At 45.9% G+C, this 23452-nt stretch overlaps 1 pseudogene and 1 gene segment (V, D, J or C); one reads left to right on the forward strand and one right to left on the reverse strand.

Moving 5' to 3' along the window:
- The window catches only part of LOC122552870 (uncharacterized), a 1138103-nt pseudogene that overhangs the window by 367128 nt on the left and 747523 nt on the right, over positions 1-23452 (reverse strand).
- Positions 1-23452, forward strand: part of LOC122547613 (Ig kappa chain V region Mem5-like) — a 229387-nt gene that overhangs the window by 110363 nt on the left and 95572 nt on the right. Inside the window, 1 exon segment of the V gene segment in view lies at positions 13115-13148. Coding sequence covers positions 13115-13148 — 34 coding nt within the window.

Genomic DNA, 23452 nt, shown 5'->3' on the forward strand with positions numbered 1-23452 from the left:
CAGGACTGGAACCAATGTCCTGTGGGATATGTTTGATTACGCTCTTGGGGAGGGTTCAAAATAGTGTAGCAGAGGGATGGGAACCAACTGAGGAGGTTAGTGGACAATAAGGAGGGAGTAACTAAAGCTGTAAGGAACTAGATATTGAAGTCAGCGTGACTAAGGTTAAGAGTAGGTAGGGAGCAGATGATGAACGCAAAGGGACAGATGGTCTGAGGTGCATTTGTTTTAATGTGAGAAGTATAGTAGGTAAGGCAGAGGAATTTAGGCCTTGGATTAGTATCTGGGAGTATGATGTTATTGCTATTACTGAGACTTGGTTGAGGGAAGGGCAAGATTGGCAACTAAATATCCCAGGATATAGATGCATCAGGCGGATAAAGAAGTAAAAGGAATGGAGGAGTTGCATTACCGGTCAGAGTGGATATCACAGCTGTGCTGAAGGAGGGCACTATGGAGGACTCGAGCAGTGGGAAATATGGGCAGAGCTCAGAAACAGGAAGGGAGTGAGAACAATGTTGGTGCTATCCTACAAGCCTCCTAACAGTGAACGTGGGATAGAGGTACAAATATGTAAACAGATTATGGAAAGATGTAGGAGTAACAAGGTGGTGGTGATGGAAGATTTTAATTTTCCCAACACTGACTTGGATTCACTTAATGTTCGAAGTTAAGATGGAGCAGAATTTGTAAGGAGCATCTAGGAGGATTTTACAGAGTAATGTGGAAATAGTCTAACTCAGGAAGGGGCCATACTGGACCTGGTATTGGGGAATGAGCTTGGCCAGGTGGTTGAAATTTCAGTAGGGGATTATTTTGGTAACAGTGACCACAATTCCATAAGTTTTAGAATGCTCATGGACAAAGATGAGAGTGGTCCGAAAGGAAGACGGCTAAACTGGGGGAAGGCCAACTATAGCAAAATTTGGCAGGAGCTGGGGAAGGTGAATTGGGAGCAGCTGTTTAAAGGGAAATCCACATTTGATATGTGGGAGGCTTTTAAAGAGAGGTTGACTAGAGTGCAGGACAGACATGTCCCTGTGAAAATAAGGGATTGAAATGGCAGGATTAGGAAACGCTGGATGACAGGTGAAATTGTGAGACTAGCTAAGAGGAAAAAGGATGCATATATAAGGTCTAGGTGGCTGAAAACAGACAAAGCTTTGGAAGAATATCGGGAAAGTAGGATCAATCTGAAATGAGGAATTAAAAGGGCTAAAAGGGGTCACGAAATATCATTTACAAACAGGGTTAAGGAAAATCCCAAAGTCTTTTATTCATATATAAGGAGCAAGAGGGTGACTAGTGAAAGGGTTGGCCCACTCAAGGACAAAGGAGGAAAGTTATGTGTGGAGTCAGAGAAAATGGATGAGATTCTTGATGAGTGCTTTACGTTGGTATTCACCAAGGAGAGGGAAGTGACAGATGTTGAAGTTGGGGATAGATGTTTGATTACTCAGGGTCAAGTCAGTTTAAGGAGGGAGAAAGTGTTGGGTATTTTAAAAGGCATCAAGGTGGACAAGTCCCCAGGTCAGGATGGGATCGATCCCAGCTTACTGAGGGAAGCAAGAGAGGAAATATCCGGGTCCTTAACAGATATCTTTGTAGCAACCTTGAACATGGATGAGGTCCCAGAGGACTGGAGAATTGCTAATGTTTAAGAAGGGTAGCCAATTAATCCAGGTAAATATGAAGCCTGATGTCAGTGGGAGGGAAGCTGCTGGAGAAGATACTGAGGGATAGGATCTATTTACATTTGGAAGAAAATTGTCTTATCAATTATAGGCAGCATGAATTTGTGCAGGGAATGTCATGTCTTACCAACTTTATACAAGTTTTTGAAGAAGTGATGAAGTTGATTGATGAGGGAAGGGTTGTGGATGTCATACACATGAATTTCAGGAATGCGTTTGATAAAGTTCCCCATGGTAGCCGGATAAAGAAATTAAAGTCGCATGAGGTGCAGGGTGTACTCACTAGATGGATAGAGAACAGGCTGGGCAACAGAACACAGACAGTAGTATTGGAAGGGAGTTTCTCAGAATGGAGAACAGGCATCCGTGCTGGTACCACTCTTGTTTTTGATATACATAAATGATCTGGAGGAAGGTATAGGTGGTCTGATTAACAAGTTTGCAGATGATACTAAGATTGGTGGAGTAGCAGATAGTGAAGGGGACTGTCAGAGAATACAGCAGAATATAGATAGATTGGAGAGTTGGGCAGAAAAACGGACGGAAGGAGTTCAATCCGGGCAAATGCGATCTGATGAATTTTGGAAGATCCAAATCTGGAGTAAACTGTACGGTAAATGGAACGCCTGGGAAAATTGATGGCAAGAGAGACCTGGATGTTCAGGTCCATTGTACTCTGGAGGTGGCAACACAGGTCGATAGAGTGGTCAAGAAGACATATGGCATACTTTCCTTCACCAGACGTGGTATTCAGTACAAGAGTTGGCAGGTCATGTTAGAATTATATCGCACTTTGGCTTGGCCACATTTGGAATACTGCGTACAGTTCTGGTTGCCTCATTACCAGAAAGATGTGGATGCTTTGGAGAGGGTGCAGAGGAAGTTCACCAGGATTGCCTGGTATGGAGGGCGCTAGCTATGAAGAGAGGTTGAGTAGATTAGGATTATTTTCATTAGAAAGTCGAACATTGAGGGGGGACCTGATTGGGGTCTACAAAATCATGAGAGGTGTAGACAGGGTGGATAGCAAGAAACTTTTTCCCAGAGTGGGGGACTCAATTACTCTTGGTCATGAGTTCAAGGTGAGAGTGGAAACATTTAAGGGAGATATGTATGGAAAGTTCTTCACACAGAGAGGGATTGGTCCTGGAACACGTTGCCAGTGGAGGTGGTAGAGGCAGGCACAATAGCATCATTTAAGATATATCTAGATAGATACATGGATGGGCAGGGAGCAAAGGGAGACAGACCCTTGGAAAATTGATGACAGGTTTAGATGGAGGATATGAACCAGTGCAGGCTAGTAGGGCCGAAGGGCCAGTTCTTGTGCTGTAATTTTCTTTGCTCTTTGTTCTTTGAACTGAGGAAACTCAAAGGAACAGAGTGATCTTGGGGTGCTTCTCCACTGATCCCTGAATGTGGCAAGACAGGTTAACAGAGCAGTTATGAAGGCACAGGGGACACTTGCCTTTGCCATTTCAGGTATTGGTTATAAAAGCAGGAGGATATGCTGCAGTTAAGCAGAACATTGGTTAGGCCACAGCTGGAGTACTGTGTGCAGTTCAGGTCACCACACTGTAGGAAAGATGTGATTGTACTGGATGGGGTACAGAGGGGAATCACCAGGATGTTGTGTGGGATGGAACCTTTCAGTGATGAAGAGAAATTGGATCAGCTCAGATTGTTTTCTTCAGAGCAGAGAAGGTGGAGGGGGGACCTGATAGAGGTGTATAAGGTTATGAGGGGAATGGACAGGGTGGATAAAAAGCAGCTGGGAGGGTCAATAACAAGTTGGCTCACATTCAGTGTGAAAGATAGGAGGTTTCAAGATGTTTTGAGGAAAATATTTTTCATCCAGAGGATGGTGGGGGTCTGGAATGCACAGCCTGGGAGGGTAGTTGAGGTGGGAAACCTCACAAACTTAAAAATGTACTTGGGTGAGCAGTTGAAATGTCATAACATTCAAGCTGTGGGTCTCATGTTGGAAAGTGGGACTGGTGTAGGTTTAGTGTAGTTTGGCTGGTACACAGTTAATGGGCTGAAGGGCCTCCTCTGTACTGTGTGATTTTATGATTCTGTTGTGTGTAGTTTCGGGCTCCTTATCTGAGGAAGGATGTTCTGGCTGTGGAGGGAGGGAAGGAAAGGTTTACCAGACTGATTCCTGGGATGACAGCACTTATGTCTGATGAGAAACTGGATCAGTTAGGATTATATTCATTGGTGCTTAGAAGATTGAGAGGAATCACATTGAAACTTTGAAAATCCGAATAGAACAAGACCAGAACAACACAGGGATGATGTTCCTGATGACTAGGGAATCCAGAACTACGAATTATGGTTTAAAGAAAAGGGAAAGGCCATTTCAGACTGAGATGATGAGTCATTTCTTTAGCCAGAGACTGGGAAGCTGATGGAATATTCTGTCACAGAAAGCAGTTGAGCCCAAAACATTCAATATTTTCAAGAGAGGATAAGTATAGTTCTTAGGACTAAAGGGGTTAAAGTTTATGGAGAAAAAATGGGAGCAGGGGACTAAGTTGGATGATCAGCCATGGTCATATTGAATGACAGAGCCAACTCGAAGGGCTGAATGGCCTCCTCCTGCTCCTAGTTCCTTCGTTTCTATGTTTGAGAGATTGTTCATAAACATGGAAACATATGGAATCATAGAGTCATAGAGTCATCGAGTCCTACAGCACAGAGACAGGCCCTTTGGCCCAAACTGGACCGTGCTGACCAAAATGTCCATCCATGCTAACCCATTTCCCGGCACTTGTCCCATATCCTTCAAATGTTTTCCTATCTATGTATTTGTCCAAATGTCTTTTAAATGTTGTTAATGTATCCACCTCAATCACTTCAGCTGGCAGCTCATTCCACATGCGTGCCATCCTCTATGTAAAAATGTTGCCCCTCAGGTTCCCTTTTATTCTTTCCACTCTAACACTAAAGTGATGCCCTTTCATCCTCAATTCCCCAACCCTATCCATGTCTCTCATGATCTTATACACTTCTAACAGTTCCACTACCAGTCTCCTGTGTTCTAAGAAAAAAGTCCTAACTTGCCTAACCTTCCCCTATGACTCAGATTGTTGAGTCCTTGTAAATTTCTTCTGTACTCTTTCTGGTTTAGTAATATCCTTCCTATAACAAGGTGACCAAACTGAATACAATATTCCAAGTGCGACCTCACTGACATCCTGTACAAGATTAGAGATTAGATTCCCTACAGTGTGGAAACAGATCTTCGGCCCAACCAGTCCATACCGACCCTCTGAAGAGTAACCCACCTAGACCCATTTCCCTTTTACTCATGTACCTAACACTATGGCCAGTTTAACATGGCCAATTCACCTGACCTGCACATCAAACTTTCTAATCGTCCTTACAGATTCTCATCCAAATCATTAATATTGATAACAAACAGTAATGGGGCCAGCACTGAGCCCTGAAGCACTCCACTCAACATAGGCCTCCAGTCTGACAAGCATCCTTCCAATATTACCCTCTGCTTCCTACCATCAAGCCAGTTATAGAAAAGTATTTGTCTTTGGTTAGGAATTAGTTTGGAGGTAGGAGACAGAGAGGAGGGATAATGTGTGTGCTCTCCAATGAACAAGATGTGAATAGTGGTGTCCCCAGGGATTTGTGCAGGGACCTCAGAATTTCACGATATTTCTCAATGACTTGGATGAAGGAAAAGAGAGCCAATTATCCAAGATTGCTGACCACACGGAGTGAGGCAGCTTGGAGGAGGTGACAGAGATAGGGAGGGTGGAGGGCATGGAGGGATTTGAGAACAAGGATGAGAATTTCAAAATTGAGGTGTTGCTAGACCAGGAGCCAATATAGGCACAGGGTGCAGGGGGTTGCGGGACCGGGACTTGGTGCAAGTTTGGATACGAGCAGCAGAAGTTTGGATGAGCTGAAGGATACGAAGGGCAGTGGCTGTGATGTGTGTCAGCCACGACATTGGAATGGTCATGTTTGGAGTCCCATAAACATGGCTGAGATTTTCAGTGACTGATTAGATTACTTACAGTGTGGAAACAGGTCCTTCAGCCCAAGTCCACACCGACCCTCCGAAGCACAACCCACCCAGACCCATTCCCCTACATTCACCCAACACTACATGCGATTTAGCATGGCCAATTCACCTAACCTACACATTTTTGGAGTGTGGGAGGAAACTGAAGTACCCGGAGGAAACCTATGCAGACACGGGGAGAATGTGCAAACTCCAGACAGTCAGTCACCTGAGGCAGGAATTGAACCCAGATCTCTGGTGGTGTAAGGCAGCAGTGCTAACCACTGTACCACCGTGATCTTTGTGATATGAAGGATATCGGGCTTAGAACATTCTCAAGGATAAGACCCAGTTTGTAAAGAGTCTGTTTGAGCAGCAGACAGTGCTCAGGGAGAGGGATGGAGTTTGGACCAAGATCTGAAGAGGATGGCTTTGATCTTGCCAATATGTTTCACAGTGAGCCTGGCTCCTCAGTCCTGACTGCTCTTAGCTGCTGTGATTGTCACTGATTAGACACTTATTATTAGAGAGTCTGACCACAGCAGAAAGCCCCAGTGTAAAAAATAACTGCAAAGACTGTCAGATCGCAAGGTTGAAACTTCACCAACAGAGGAAGTGAAAGAAGGAGCTCGGAGCAACTGGACATTTGTTACTGAGACGGGAGAAAACTGTGAACCATCTGTACTCCCTGGAACCTGACAGCACAGGAGGCTGGTTCTGGGATTTTTTTTTGCAGAAACAGCACAGTGATGGAAAAAGTGTCATTCACTCTCTCACAAACACACACGCCTGCACTCGGAGATCAGAAACACAATCCAGCAGCAGCTCTGTCTCCAAGCTGTGAAACCTGCACAGAATTGTTCCCTCATTCAGTTTTTAACTGGCAGGATAGACCAAGCAGGGGAGACAACACACTGGTGTGTACAGTCGGAAGGGAGTTGCCCTGGGAGACCTCACCATTAACTATGGAATCCATGAAGCCTCATGACAGCAGGTCAAACATGGGGAAGGAAACCTCCTGCTGATTACCGCATAGCACCGCCCTCCCCTCCAACCTCAACTGAGCAGTCAGTCCTCCTCCATGTTGAGCAACATTTGGAGGGAGGACTGAGGGTGGGAAGGATGCAGGAGTGAGGGACTTCAAAGTCCACTCTCAAGAGCTGCTCAGAAGCATCACTACTGAGCAAGCTGGTCAAGTTCCACCTGATTCAGCTGCTAGACTGGATCTGGGGCAGTTGGTGAGGGAACCAACAAGAGGGAAAAACATACTCACTATCACCCTCACCAATCTGCCTGCTGCTGATGTATCCGTCCATGACAGTATCAGTAAGAGTGACCACCACACAGTCCGTGTAGAGACAAAATCCCGTCTTCACATTGATATTACGTTACATTTTGTTGGGCAAGAGATACAGGATGTCAGGAAGACCTTTGTTTTTAGCAGCAATTGGTAATGACGTGGAAATTAGTGCCCATTCAGGTGAGGCAGGTGAAGACACTCAGTTATTGCAATGGCAGATTGGATGGGCTCTTGATGGAAATAAACCTGCAAGGCTCTGGGGGTCGAGTAGGGGAGGGGGTGGGACTGACTGGATTGTCCCATGAAATGACAGCATTTACCTGACAGGCTGAATGTTCTCCCCCTGTGCTGGAAATCGGTCTCACTCAATGAGGGGTTCACAATTAGAGAGTTTGGATGCAGTAAATACAGGACAAATTGTGTCTCCAGGCAGGAGGGTCAGTAACCAGAGGGCACACATTTCAGAAAGGGTCTGAAGGACAAGAGAGAAGATAGGAACATTTTTATCCAACGAGTTCATGATGACTGTCTGCAAGGTGAGTGGAAGTGGATTCAACAGCAACTTTCAAAAGGGCATTTGGAGAAATAGCTGAAAAGGAAACAATTGCAGGGTTATACAGGAAGGGCTGGGTAAATGGGACTCATTGGACTCATTTGACCAACAGTCACAATCGGCCCAGTGACCTCTGTCTATGCTGTATAAGAGCTTACACACACTTAGTCTCACCTTTACACAAAGACTGGGAGACGCAGACACAGACCCAATTCACAAAAGAGTGTTTTCTCAAGGAAAAGCTGTTGTACCAACTCAGAGAACAGGCCAGACTAGATTTACTAGAATAAATCGGCAAAACAATGGCAAGTGAACAGCGATCCAAAAGCAATGGAAGTGAACAGCATATTCAACAGCACAACCATCGAGAGGGGGAGGAATGAGGGGCAGGGGGTCAGAGAGCATGCTGTAGGGGTCTGAAGGCTCTGCTGTGAATGGTGGGATGAAGTAAGCAGCAATGGCCAGGAGACCAGAGACAGAAGATAGAAGGCAGAGGGAGCGAATGTGAGTCTGCAGCAAGACACAGAGTGAGGGAGGAGGGAGGCCATGGAGGCAATTGGCTGGCAGTGAGGTCAGGGGTTATTTTGGAATGACATATGCGCAGGACAGGGAAGGGACCACTCCATAATCAGACATGTTGAGGTTTATGGAGTGTGGATTCAGGAAGCTGAGAGAGGACATTGGAATCATCGAGTTAGGAGGTCGGACGAGCAGGAATTAGGGTTTCTGTGGTCAAGGGGGTGAGGTAGTGCAGAAACGGACAATGCTGTTGAGATTGAAATCAGAGGCCTACATGATGGAGAGGCTGTGGGGTTTGCAGCTCAGGTACTGGACAGTCCCGAGGGAAGGAGGCCCATGTTTATTGGTCTCTTCTGGAGCACCCATAGGAAGGAGGTCCATCTTTATTGGTCCTATGAGAAGGTGGCTCATGCATTCATCATCATAGAGTCATAGAGGTTTACAATGTGGCATCAGGCCCTTCAGCTCAACTCATCCATGCTGATCAAGTTTCCAAAACTGAACTAATCCCATTTGCCTGTGTTTGGCCCAATCCCCTCTAAATCCTTCCTATCCATGTTCCTGTAAAAATGTCCTTGAAAGGTAGTAATTGTACTCGCCACTATCACTTCCTCTGGCAGCTCATTACACATACACATCAACCTCTGTGTGAAAAGGTTGCCTCTCAGGTCCCTTCTAATTCTTTCCCCTCTCAACTTCAACCTATTCCTTCTAGTACTGGACTCTACTACAATTGGGAAAAGACTTTGGCAATTCACGTTATCCATGACATTCATGATTCTGTAAACCTCTATGAGGTTACCCCTCAATCTCATGCATTCCCTGGAAGATCATCTCGGCCTATCCATCCTCGCTTTATAATTCAAACCCTCCAATCTTGGCAACATCCCTGTTAATTTATATTTTTATCCAAACCAGTGTAATAACTTCCTTCCTATTGCAGGGTGAGCAGAAACGTGCACAGTATCCAAATGTGACCTGATCAATGCCTTGTATGTGATGTCCCAACTTCTGTCCTCCCTGCTTTGACCAGTGAAGGTGAGCGTGCCAAATACCTTCTACACCATCCTGTCTACCTGTGACACCACTTCCAAGGAACTATGTACCTGTACCCCTCAGTCTCTCTGTTCAACAACACTCCCCATGGCTCTACCATTAATTGTGTATTTCCTACCAAATAAATGATGAATAACAGTGGATCCAGGATCGATTCTTGTGGCAGACGGCTGGTCACTGGCCTCCAGTCTGAAGACCAACCCTGTCTCACCAGCCTCTGCCTCCTATCATCAGGCCAATTTTATATCCAATTGGCTTGCTCTCCCTGGATCTTATGTGATACAATCTTATTCAGCAGTCTACATAGGGGAACCTTGTCTAAGGCCTTGCAAAAGTCCATGTAGACAGAATATACTGCTCTACCTTTATCTATCTTTCTGATCACTTCTTCAAAAACTCAGTCATCTATTTGCCTCCAGTGGAAGGAGGTCCATGTTTACTGGTCGCTCTTGGAGGATCCAGTCAGAAGGAGGCCCATGTTTCCTGGTCTCCTATGAAGAGTACAGCAGGAAGGAGGCCAATGTTTACTGGTCTCGATTGGAGATTCCAGCAGGAAGGATACCCATGTTTACGAGTCTCTATTGGGAGGTTCAGTGGGAAGAAGGCCCATGTCTCTCCACCAGTCAGCTCCGTGAACTGAATTCCACGTTTACTGGGCACTGTTGGATAGTCCAGTGAGTCACGGACACCATGGTGGATGTGGGGTTCAGTTATTTTCTGTTGTAATTGTCTGATGGTCCAGCCCTCATCCCAGTGAAACACCCTGACCCAGAGCCCGATCATAGAAGGGGAAGGAGAGAGGAAGGTATTGTAACATGATGTAGATGGACAGGATGGGTCAGTGGGTCAGAGTCTGTCCTGTCCCTCCAGCTCACACTGATGGCCTAAGGATCTCCTCTCTCTGCTGGGCCTTCATGGAATGAGATTTGTGTCCAAACCAGCCCCCAGGGAGAATAGGGCAACAACACAGTACTGTCCTTCATTTGACAAGAATCTGTCCATCTGCCTGAGACAAGCTAAATGTTTGGTCAGTGTGGGAAATGGGGCCTTACTCCAGGAAAAGACATGCTTCTGGGTCAAGGGTGAACATACATCAGTGGGACAGAGCAGAGGGAGATTTATCCTGCATTCAACTGTCATCATCCGGGACACTATGAGAAAGAGAGAGAAGCGAGACAGAGAGAGAGAGATAGTGTGTGAGTGTGAGAGAGTATGAATGAGTGAGAGAGTATGAATGAGTGAGTGAGTGAGTGAGTGAGATTGAGGGACAGAGGGACAGAGGGAGGAGCATTTGAGACAGTGTGAGATATGTGAGGGGACCCAGAGGGGGGTAGAAATGGTGAAGTTGAGGGATAGAGACAGAGAAAAGAGAAGTCAGACAGTGTGACTAAGAGGGGTGGAGAGAGAGAAAGAGACAAGGAGAGAGAGAAAGGGACAGGGTGGGTGTGAGACCAAACATGAAGGGAATCAAGAGAGAGAGGGTAGGGTTGAGTGTGTGTGTGAGAGAGAGCGTTGAGTCTGGTTAAAGACAGAATGACAGAGAGGGAGGGAGAGAGACTGTAAATTGGGAGGCAGAGAGGGAAGGAGAGAGAAAGAGGGAGGAATAGAAAGGCACAGATTTCAATTGAAGCAAGAGAGGGAGCGAGTGACTGAGACAGTGAGAGATGGAGAAGTAGAAATTATGAGATGGAGTGATGAAGTGTGAGTGAATTGGAGAGAATGGCTATGAGACAGTGTGTGAGTGAGAGAGAGAGAATATGAGAGAAATTAACAATGGGCAAAAGAGAGAGAGAAAGAAGTGGCAGATGTGAGACAGAGAGAGAGAGAGAGACAGGCTTATGCCCGAAACGTCGATTCTCCTGCTCCTTGGATGCTGCCTGACCTGCTGCGCTTTTCCAGCAATACATTTTTCAGGTCTGATCTCCAGCATCTGCAGTCCTCACTTTCTCCTGGAGAGATGGACAGTTCCTGGTCACCACATTCTGGAAGGATGTGAGTGTACTCGAGATGGTACAGGGGAGATTTACCAGGATGCTGCCTGGGATGGAAAGGTTGGAAAGGTTGGTGTTGTTTTCCTTAGAGCAGTGAAGGCTGAGAGGGGACCTGACAGAGGGCTATAAGATTATTCGGGGCAGTGATAGGGTGAGTAGGAAGGCACTTTTTACATGAGTAAAGGACTCAATAACCAGGGACAGAGATTGAAGGTAACACAGACATGGACACACAGTAACCAGAGCAATAATAGGCCATTTGGCCCTTTGAGTCTGCTCTGTCATTCAGTCTGATCATGGCTGATCGTCTCTCTCTCTCAAAGCCATATTCCTGCTATCTCTCCATTCCCATCATGCTGTTAAAATGCAAAACAATTATCTCTTTTTTTGAATATATTCAGTTCCCTGTCCTCCACAGCCTTCTGTGGTACAGAATTCAACAGATTGACCACCCTCACAGGAAGGATATGTTTCTTCATCTCAGTCCCAAATTGTCTACTCCATATCCCCATGAGATTGTTTCCCCTGGTTCCAGACTCCCCAACCAGGGGAAACCTCCTCCCTGCCCAGCCCTGTCAGAATTTTATATGTTTCAATCAGATCCCCTCTCATCCTTCTAAACTTGAGAGAGTCCAGGCCCAGTCGAGTTAGAGAGTGAGAGGTGAGTTGAGGAGAAATGTTTTCACCCAGAGGGTCATCATCTCGTGACACTGGAGCAGTGTTTAGATATCCCCTTGTGTTGCTGTAACCTCCAGGGTAATGGGCCAAGAGCTGGAGGATGGGATTAGTGTCTCTCTCAGACAGAGAGAGAGAGAGAGAGAGAGAAGAGCTGACGTGGCTCTCTCTGCCTGATGCCATTTACATTCTGAGGAACATCCAGTCAGACTCTCACAGGCTGCAGCTTTATAAAGCAGAGCCCAGTGAAGGGAGAGTTTATCAGGAATCAGGCACAGGGACAGGAGCACACACCATGATTTCACACATCCAGCTGATCTGGCCCCGGCATTCTGTGTCACAGGTACAAATCTCTCTCATTCCACCTTGAATCTTTAGCTGCTCTCCATTTCACTCCAATTCCACTGACTTGTGATTGAAGGTAAAATGCTGAAACCAGAGGAATGCTCAGTGTCTCCAACAATCTCTCATTTGACAGGCTCTTTCTGTGACAGTTCTGACTTCACCGTGTTTCTCTCTGACCCCTCAGGTATCAGTGGGGACATCATCATGACCCAGTCTCCCCCGGTGCTGTCAGTGGGACTGGGTCAGACCGCAACCATCACCTGTACGGCCAGTCAAAGTATTAGCAGCTACCTTGCTTGGTACCAGCAGCGAGAAGGTCAGAAACCTTCTCTCCTGATCTATGGTGCAACAAATCGATTCACAGGAGTCTCCAAGTGATTCACCGGCAGTGGATCAGGGACCAGTTTCACCCTGACAATCAGCAACGTTCAGAATGAGGATGTCGCTGACTATTACTGTCAGCAGTATTACAGCTGGTCTTCACAGTGATACAGATCCATACAAAAACCTCAATGTGCACAGCACCACCTCCTGGACTGACACATCCCAGAGTTACATAAAATGTATAATAATTGACACACAGTCCCATCTCCTGCACTGACACATCCACAGTCACATATAAATAAAGTTGAACAAATTACCCCATGCTGGGATTGTCACTGTCCACAACACACTCCAGTCCATGTGGTGTTCACCACTCACTGAAGGCCTCAAGTTTCCCTCTTACACTCCATGGCCACATGGGAAGAGCAGCTGCAAGATTTAACATTGAAAAATAAAGTTCACAAACTGCCCGAGCCCAGCTGGACAGGGAGAGAAAAAGACATGAGTGAGGATCGAAGAGAGACAGAGAGAGAGAGAGAGGGAGAGAGAGAATTAGAGGTTGAGAGTGATGGAGGGTAACAAAGAGCAGAGATTTTTGTCCAGCCCCTGCACTGGGAGCTCTCACTGTGGTTTACGTTCGGTAAAGGAACCAAACTCAGACTGAGTAAGTAAACCTCAATCCTTTGTTATTAACCCTTTCAAATTCTAAAGACAATTTCTAAAACACAAACGCTGATTGTTGAAAGCGTTAATTGGGAGCTGCAGTGAATGAAATGGTTGATTGAGGAGCACTGTGTCTAACAGGGTGTCCAGCTGTATTTCTTTAGTTCCATTGCCCCCTTTAAGCAGCAAGATATAAGTCAGTCAGTTTTACTCACCATGTGGAGGAGCTCTGTCCATTTGCAGCCTGTGGTCCCATTCCTGCAGCATGGAGTGAACTCAGTGAGTAGCCTCCTGCCAGTCTTAGTGTGACGGACACGGGCAGAGTTTGATGTGAGCTCTGGCTCCCTGTCCCAGTCTCTGATCTCACTGACCTCAGCAGCAGCAGCAGCAGCAGCAGCAGCAGCAGCAGCAGCAGCAGCACAGTGAGACACCGAGCTCCCACTTCCACCAGCTTTAACTCTGCTCAATCACACAATCACGGAACTGTTACAGTGCACAAGGAGGCCATTCTGTCCATCCTGTCTGGACCAGCTCTCCAAATGAGCAATTCACTGAGTGTCATTCTCCTGCCTTCTCCCTGTCACCCTGCACATTGTTCCTTTTCAAATAACAGTCTCATTCCCTTCGGAATGTTTCAATTGAAGCTGCCTCCACCACACTCTCAGGCAGTGCATTCCACACCTTAACCACTCGCTGGCTGAAAATGTTTTTCCTCATCTCACTTTTGTTACTTTTCCAATTACTTTCAATCTGTGGTCTCTCGGTCTCAATCCGTTCAGAAGTGCGATCACTTTCTCCCTATTTACTTTGTCCAGGCTCATCCTGATTTTGAATTCCTCGAACAATTCTCCTCTCAGCCTTCTCCAAAGACTTGGAGTTGCCGGTGTTGGACTGGGGTAGACAAAGTTAAAAATCACACAACACAGGTTATAGTCCAACAGGGGGTTTATTTGGAAGCACTGGCTTTCGGAGCGCCCCTCCTTCATCAGGTGGTTGTCAGCGGCGCTCCAAAACCTAGTGCTGGACTATAACTTGGTGTTGTGTGATCTGTGACTTTCTTCAAAGAAGACAGTCCCAAATTCTCCAATCTATCTTCATAACTGATGTTCCTCATCCCTGGAACGATCCTTTGGATATTTTTGCCATCTCTACAAAATATTCATGTCCTTCCTGCATTATCCATGCCCTTCATGATTTTATAAACCTCTATAAATTTACTCCTCAGCTTCCTATGCTTCAGGGTAAAAAGTCTCAGCTTTTCCAGCCTCTCATAGTCATGGAGTCATACAGCGTGGAAACAGACCCTTCAGTCTAGCTTGTACATGCTAACCAGATATTCTAAACTGACATCCCATTTGCTAGCATTTAGCCCACATCTCTCTAAATCCTTCTTATTCATGTCCTCATCCAAACATCTTTTAAATGCTGTAATTGTATCCACCTCCAACATTCAATCCACACTCGCACCACCCTCTGTGTGACAAGTTACCCCTCAGGGCCCTTTTGAGTCTTTTGTCTCTCATCTTGAACCTCTGCCTCCTATTCCCAAGGAAAAGACCTTGGATATACACCCTGTCCATGCTCCTCATTATTTTATAAACATTTCTAAGGCCACCCCTCAGCCTCCGATCCTGATGGGAAAATAGTCCCAGTCTATTCAGCCTCTGCCGATAGTTTAAACCATCCAATTCCTAGCAATATCCTTGTAAATCTTTTCTGCAGCTTTTTGAGTTTATCAGCATCCTTCCTATCACAGAATGATCAGAATTGTTCACATTATTCCCAAAGTGGCCTCACCAATTTCCTGTACAGCTACAACATGATATCCCAACTCCTATGCTCAATGCAGTGACCAATAAAAGCAAGTGTACCCAACACCTTTTTGATCACCCTGTGGTTCCACTGTCATGGAATAATGCACCTGCCCCTGCCCCTGCCTCTGCCCCTGCCTCTGCCTCTGCCTCTGCCCCTGCCCCTGCCCCTGCCCCGGCCCCTGCCCCTGCCCCTGCACCTGCACCTGCACCTGCACCCCAAGGTCTCTTTTTTCAGCAACACTCCACAGGGTCCTACCATTACCTGTATAACTCTTGCCCTGGTTTGCCTTTCCAAATGCAACATCTCACATTTATCTAAACTGAACTCCATTTGCCACACCTCTGCTCATTGCCCATGTGATCAAGGTCCCACTGGACCCTGAGATCATCTTCTTCACTATCCACTGGATCACCAATTTTGGTGTCATTTACAAACTTCCTATAATTCCTATATTCACATCCAAGTCATTTATTTAAATGACGAAAAGCAGTGAACCCAGCACAGATCCTTGCGGCACACAGCTATTCACAGATCTCCAGTCTGAAAAGCAACCCTTTACCACCAGTCTCTGTCTCTTATCTTGAAGGAATCTTTTACCCAAATATCTAGCTCTCCCTGGATCCCATGGGGTCTAACCTTACTAACCAGTCTGTCATGTGGAACCTTGTCAAACGCTTTGCTGAAGTCCATATAGACAGTGTCTACTGTTCTGCCTTCGTCAATCTTCTCTGTCACCTCTTCAAACAACCTCAATCAAATTAGTAAGACACAATTCCCATGCACAAAACCACATTGACTATCCAAATGCATGTAAATCCTGTCCCTCAGAATCCACTCCAACAACTTAGCCAGCACTGACCTCAGGCTCACTGATCTATAGTTCCCTGGCTTTTCCTTCCAGCCTTTAGAACATAGAACATAGAACATAGAACATAGAAATAATGGCTAACATTAGCCAACCTCTCCAGTTCTCCAGCACCTTACCTGTGACTGTCGATGATAAACTCAGCAAGGAGTCCAGCAATCTCTTCCCTAGCTTCCCACAATATTCTGGGATATACCTGATCAGGTCACGGAGATGTATCTACCTTTATGCATTTGAAGCAATCCTCTTCTGTAATGTGGTCTCTTGTCAAGATATTACTATTTACTTCCCGAGTTCCCAAACTTCCATGTCTTTCTCCATGATAAATACTGACCCAGAATATTCATTTAGGATCCTAACCATTTCCTGTGGATCCACCCAGAGGTACCTTGTTCATCTTCATGGTGCCCTATTCTCTCTCTAGTTAGTTTTTGCCCATTTCTTATTTACAATAATTCTACCACTTTTGGCCTCAAAAGAGTTCAGGAATTGTTTGCCCTGTCTCAAATATACCTTGACTATTCCTGGTCTACATCCTCTACTGTTCACCTCAGACTTTCCTACGAACCTTTGACCCCATAGGTCCAGTACCTGTGACTCCACTGTTTTATTTAAATCCAATATATCCATATCCCATGGAAGCTGCCATTTTCCCCAGTGAGTTTGTTTGACCCTGAAATGGCCTTTGTTCATTTCCTCCATCACCCTAAATCTTGTGATACAATGATCACTATTCCCTAAATGTCCTCTCACTGACACTTGATCCACTTGGGCCTCCTCACTCCCAAGATCCAGATCTAGCAGAGCCTCCTTTCTCATTGGACTGTAAACACACAGCTGGAGAAAGTTCACCTGAACACACTCTCACAACTCTGGCCCCTTCCTGCCCTTCACATTGCTACTACCCCAGTCAATATTCAGAAATTAAAGCCCCCCACTCCATTATAATGACTATAATATTTAGGCTTGCAGGTGTATTCCTCCACATCCTTCCCACTGGGTGGTGATTTATTGACTGCACTGAGGATTCTGTGGACCTTGATGTCCCTCTCTGATATTTCCCCCTGGATCCCACAGCCCTGCCAAGTTAGTTTAAACCCTCTCCAACAGCACGAGTAAATTTCCCCAAAGGAACTCAGTTCCAGCTCTATTTAGGAGCAACACTGTTTGGTCTGTCCAGGTCCCAATGTCACAAGGATCTAAAGCCCTCCCTCCTGGACTCTTATTCCACGTCCTGTTCCTCTTCTCACTTGCATGGGGTACTGGGAGTAATCCAGAGATTCCTACTTTTGTGCTCCTGCTGCTAATTCCCTCCTGAGCTCCCTAAATTCTGACTGCAGGACCATATCCCTTTCCTCCCTCTGTCACTGAGGACTAATGTGAACCACAACTGTTCCCCCTCTGCCCTCAGGGTGCTCTGCAGCTGCTCAGTGACATCCTTGATCCTGGCACCAGGGAGACAACACACCATCCTGGATTCCCATCTGCAGCAGCAGAAACACCTATTGATTGCCCTCACTCTCGAATCTCCTCTCACTATCGCTCTTCCAGTCTTCCTTGTTTCCCCCCCCCCCCCCCCCCCCCCCCCCCCAACCCCGTATAGCTGAGCTACCCGTGGTGCCATGAACTTGGCTCTGGCTGCACTCCACAGATGAATCATCATTCTCATCAGGATTCCAAACTGAATCCTGGTTGGAGAGTGGGATGCACTGAGGGGATTCCTCTACTAGCTGCCTGGTCCTTTTGGACGGTCTGCTGCTCCCCCATTCCTTCTCTCCCTGCATACTCTGAAGCTGCAGAGTGACCACATCTAGAAACGTGCTCTCCACGGAGCTCTCAGCCTCACGGATGCTCCGCACTGACACCAGCTGCTGATCAAGCTCCGGAACCCGGAGCTCCAACTGCTGTCACTGACCACACTTCCTACACGCATGGTATTCCAGGAGCTGGGAAGTATCCTGAAATTCCCATATAGGTGCACATTCTCTCCACTCTTTGCTAATCTCTTCACAAAGTTCTGATGACAAACAGCTGCAGCAGGGCTCACAGTCCAGTGGGTTCAGTGTTCCAGGGTTTTGGGGAAACTCTCCAGAAGGCTTTAAGAAATAGGAGCAGAAATCAGCCATTCAGCCCATTGAATCTGCTCTGCTATTTGATCTTGGCAGATATGCTTCTCATCCCCATTCTCCTGCCTACTCCACAGGAACGTTTGATCACAAACTATCTTAACTATCACAAACCTATCTATCTCTGTCTTAAATACACTCAGTGACTTGTCTCCACTGCCCTCTGTAGCAATGAGTTCCACAGATTCCCCACCCTCTGGCTGAAGAAATTCTTCCTCATCTCAGCTCCAAAGGGTCGGCCCTTCATTCTGAGGCTGTGCCTTGGTTACCGAGTCTCTCCTATATTTGGAAACATCTTCTCTGGATCCACTCTACCCAGGCCTATCAGTATTCTGTAAATTTCAATATGATCCCTCCTCATCCTTCTAAACTCCATCGAGTACAGACCCAGAGTCCTCAACCATGCCTCATATGACAAGCCCTTCAACCCCAGGATCATTCTTGTAAACCCCTTCAATGCCAACACATTGTTTCTTAAAATATGTGTCCCTAATCTGTTCACAATATTCCAAATGCAGTCTGACCAGAGCCGTACGCAGCTTCAGCAGTACATCTCTGCTCTTGCATTCTGGCTCTATTGAAATGAATGCTATCATTTCATTTGCCTTCCCAAGCACAAACTGGACCTGCCTGTTAACCTGAAAAGAAAGCTGAATGAGGTTTGTGGTTTAGATTTCCAAAGGTTTTCCTCATTTAGAAAACAGTCTTTGCAACTCTTCTTCCTACCAAAGTGCATAACCACACACTGTAACACATTGTATTCTATCTGCCACTTCTTTGCCCACTCTCTGAGCCTATCCAGGACCTTTTACAGCCTTCCCACTTCCTCAACACTACCTGTCCCTCCACCTATCTCATGTCATCTGCAAAATTAGCAACAATGTCTTCACTTGCTTCATCCAGATTGTTAATGTATAACGTGAATAGTTATGGTCCCAACATTGACCCCTACAGGACTCTATCGGTCACCAGCTGCAATTGTTCCTCACTCACTGCTTTATGCCAAACTGCCAGTCCTCAGTCCATGCCAGTACCTCACCCCTAACACTATGGGCACTTATCTTATGTCAAATGCCTTCTGGAAAATCCAAATAGATTACTTCCTCGGACTCTCCTTTGTCTGATTGCCTCATTGCCTCCTCAAAGAATTCTAACAGATTTGCCAGGCATGATGTCTCCTTGATGAAACCGTGTTGACTCCGCCTTATTTTACCATTGCACTTCCAGGTCCTCTGCAATTTCATCCTTAAATTGAAGTCTAAAACCTTACCAACAACTGAGTCCAGGCTAACTGGCCTACAATGTCTCACCTTCTCCCTCCCTCCTATCTTAAACAGGGGTGTTGTGTGAGCCATTTTCCTGTCCCTTGCCCCCACCAAATCCCTCCCCACCCCAGCTCCACACCCTGACTCCACTGATTCCTGAAGATCATCACCAATGCCCCCACAACCTCCTCAGCGATCTCCTTCAGAACACACTGGTGTAGTTCATCCAGTCTGGGTGAGTTATCCACATTCAGATCTTTCAGCTTCCCCAGTACCTCCTCCTTAGTGATGGCCACAACACTCCCCTCTGCCCCCTGACTAAAATTGGGTCCTTGAAGACAGAAACAGGGGAATATATTACGGGGAACAAAGAAATGGCAGAAGAATTGAATTGTTACTTCAGATCTGTGTTCACTGGGGAAGACACAAGCAAACTCCCTGAGGTAACTGTAGCTAAAGGACCTGCACTGAAGGGAATTTATATTTGCCAGGAATTGGTGTTGGAGAGACTGTTAGGTCTGAAGGTTGATAAGTCCCCGGGGCCTAATGGTCTACATCCCAGGGTACTGAAGGAGGTGGCTCGGGAAATCGTGGATGCGTTGGTGATTATTTTCCAGAGTTCGATAGATTTGGGATCAGTTCCTGCGGATTGGAGGGTGGCTAATGTACCACTTTTTAAGAAAGGTGGGAGAGACAAAGCAGGAAATTATATACCAGTTAATCTGACGTCAGTGGTGGGAAAGATGCTGGAGTCTATTATAAAGGATGAAATTATGACACATCTGGATAGTAGTAACAGGATAGGTCAGAGTCAGCATGGATTTATGAAGGGGAAATCATGCTTGACTAATCTTCTGGAATTTTTTGAGGATGTAACTCTGAAGATGGACGAGGGAGATCCAGTAGATGTAGTGTACCTGGACTTTCAGAAAGCTTTTGATAAAGTCCCACATAGGAGGTTAGTGAGCAAAATTAGGGTGTATGGTATTGGGGGCAAAGCACTAACTTGGACTGAAGGTTGGTTGGCTGGTAGGAAACAAAGAGTAGTGATAAATGGCTCCATTTCAGAATGGCAGGCAGTGACCAGTGGGGTACCGCAGGGATCAGTGCTGGGACCGCAGCTTTTTACAATATATGTTAACGATATAGAAGATGGTATTAGTAATAACATTAGCAAATTTGCTGATGATACTAAGCTGGGTGGCAGGGTGAAATGTGAGGAGGATGTTAGGAGATTACAGGGTGACCTGGAGGTTAGGTGAGTGGTCAGATGCATAGCAGATGCATTAACCATACATTTATCCACTTTGGTGGCAAGAACAGGAAGGCAGATTACTACCTAAGTGGAATCAATTTAGGTAATGGGGCAGTACAGAGAGATCTGGGAGTTCTTGTACACCAGTCAATGAAGGTAAGCATGCAGGTACAGCAGGTAGTGAAGAAGGCTAATAGTATGCTGGCCTTCATAACAAGACGGATTGAGTATAGAAGCAAAGAGGTTCTTCTGCAGCTATACAGAGCTCTGGTGAGACCACACCTGGAATATTATGCACAGTTTTGGTCTCCAAATTTGAGGAAAGACATTCTGGCTATTGAGGGAGTGCAGTGTAGGTTCACAAGGTCAATTCCTGGAATAGCGGGACTACCTTACGCTGAAAGACTGGAGCGACTGGTTTTGTATACCCTTGAGTTTAGAAGACTAAGAAGGGATCTGATTGAGACATATAAGATTATTAAAGGATTGGACACTCTGGAGGCAGGAAACATGTTTCCGCTGATGGGTGAGTGCCGAGCCAGAGGACACACCTTAAAAATACAGGGTAGACCATTTAGGACAGAGATGAGGAGAAACTTCTTCACTCAGAGAGTGGTGGCTGTGTGGAATGCTCTGCCCCAGAGGGCAGTGGAGGCCCAGTCTCTGGATTCATTTAAGAAAGAGTTGGATAGAGGTCTCAAGGATAGTGGAATCATTGGTTATGGAGATAAGGCAGGAACAGGATACTGATTAAGGATGATCAGCCATGATCATATTGAATGGTGGTGCAGGCTCGAAGGGCAGAATGGCCTACTCCTGCACCTATTGTCTATTGTCTATTGCCAGTCTTGAAGTACTGGTATGCTGCTGGTGTTTTACAAGGTGCAGACTGATGCAAAGTATCTATTCAATTCCTCGACTATTTCTTCATTTCCTATTATTCTTTTTCTAGCCTGATTTCCCAGTGATCCAATGTCTATTTTTGCCTCCCTCTTCCTTTTTATATATCTGATAAAACTCTTGCAATCTTCTTTTATATTATTGGCTCGCTTACCCCCACATTTCACCTTCTCCACCCTTAGTGCTTTTAATGTTATCCTCTCCATGTTTTTAAAGACTTCCTAATCCTCTGGCTTCCCACTATTCTCCACCACATTGGATTCTTTTTCTTTTGCTTTTATGCTGTCCTTCACCTCCCTCATCAGCCATGGTTGCCTTGTCCTCACCTTATTATGTTCCTTCTTTTTTGGGATGAATTCCTACTCTGCTTCCTGAATTACCCCCAGAAACTCTGCTGTTTGCTGCCCCACCATCTTACCTGCTCGGCTCCCCTTCCAATCAACTCTGGTCAACTCCTTCCTCATGTCTTTGTCGTTAACTTTACTCAATTGAAATACTGTTCCATCTGACTGCAGCTTCTCCCTCTCAAACTACAGGGGGAATTCTATCATATTATGGTCACGTATCCACAGGATATCTTCACCTTCAGCTCACTAATCAGAACAATATTTATCGTTGAGCCAACATCATTATTGTTCTTTGATCTCATTGCTTCTAGTGGGATCTTGCTGTGTAGAAACTGGCTGCCACGTTACTGACACTGCAACAGTGACTGCTTGTCAAACAAAACTGTCTGTAAATGTCTTTGGGAGAGCCTGAAATGTTAAGGGCTGGATTGAAATATAATTAGAGTCAGAGAGATGGACAGCACAGAAACTCCCCTACCTACCTGCAACTTCATCTTCAAGGAACTATTCTTCATTTTTTGGATGAACTGAGAATCTTTCAGTTGTGAAAGATGCCATTCCATGGCACTATTGGATGAGGAGCAGGCAGTTCCCCCTGGTGTCCATGGTCAATATTTATCCCCCAGTCAAAATCACTAAAAATGTATTTCTCTGCTAATTATCACATGGTGTTTGGGATCTCGCTGTGCACAGTTTGCTGGAAAGATCCATTGGGTCATTCTGAGTTGGGAACAGGAGCTACAAAAATGCAAGTCTTTCTTTAAGGCTGGAGTCTCCTGATCCAGACGCTCACCCATCGTCTGCGCAAGCTCACCTTCCAGGGGTCATGGGGTCATTAGGAACAGTGACCCTGCCTGACCCTGGAATACGGAGACTCATTGCAGCCTCACCCTTGACCCTCAGAACAGTGGTGTGCAGCAAGGTTTGAAATATAATCTAGAACCTTCTGCACAGACACCCAATGTGACTCTTTCCTGAAGTGTATGGATCCGAGTCTGCTCCAATGTTCTCGGATAAAGTTCTCCTGACCTGTGGGTGATCGGAGGTTTGTTAAAGAGTTTTCGAGCTTCATCCCACTTTTCAGCTCTTGCTCCATAGCTCTGGAGGTTTCACTGTTTCAAGCGAATATCCAAGTGTTTTTTCAATATGATGAGTGTTTCTGCCTCTCCCACCCTTTCAGACAGTGAGTCCCACATCCCACCAGCCGCTGGGTGAAAACAAATACCCTCAACTCCCCTCTAACCCTGCCCCCAACTGACTTCAATCTCTCCCCATGGTTATTGCTCTTTGTGCTGGTGGAAATCAGTCCTTCCTGCACACTCTATCCAGGCCCCTCATTATTTACACACCACGATCAAATCTCCCCTCAGCCTCCTGTGTTCCAAAGAAAACAGTCCCAGCCAATTCAATCATTCCTCAAAGCTAAAATTCCCCATTCCAGACAAAATTCTCCTCTGTCCTGGTCTCTCGTGGGATCACATCCTTCTTGTAATGTGGTGACCAGAACCGTACACAGTTCTCTCACTGTGCTCTAACTGGGGTTTTATACAATTCCAGAATAAACAAACTTCATGCTTTCACTGTCAACCAAAAATGAGATAAAGGAGGCGATGGTCTAATGGTGTTATTGCTGAGCTGTTAATCCAGAGATCCAGATAATGGTCTGGGGACCAGGGTTAGAATCCAGCAGATGGCGGCATTTAAATTCAATCAAAAAAAAATCTGGAATTAA

Source organism: Chiloscyllium plagiosum, unplaced genomic scaffold (genome assembly GCF_037043375.1).
Source record: "Chiloscyllium plagiosum isolate Xiang-an unplaced genomic scaffold, Cpla_swu_hap1 HiC_scaffold_9, whole genome shotgun sequence".
Classification (NCBI taxonomy): domain Eukaryota; kingdom Metazoa; phylum Chordata; class Chondrichthyes; order Orectolobiformes; family Hemiscylliidae; genus Chiloscyllium; species Chiloscyllium plagiosum.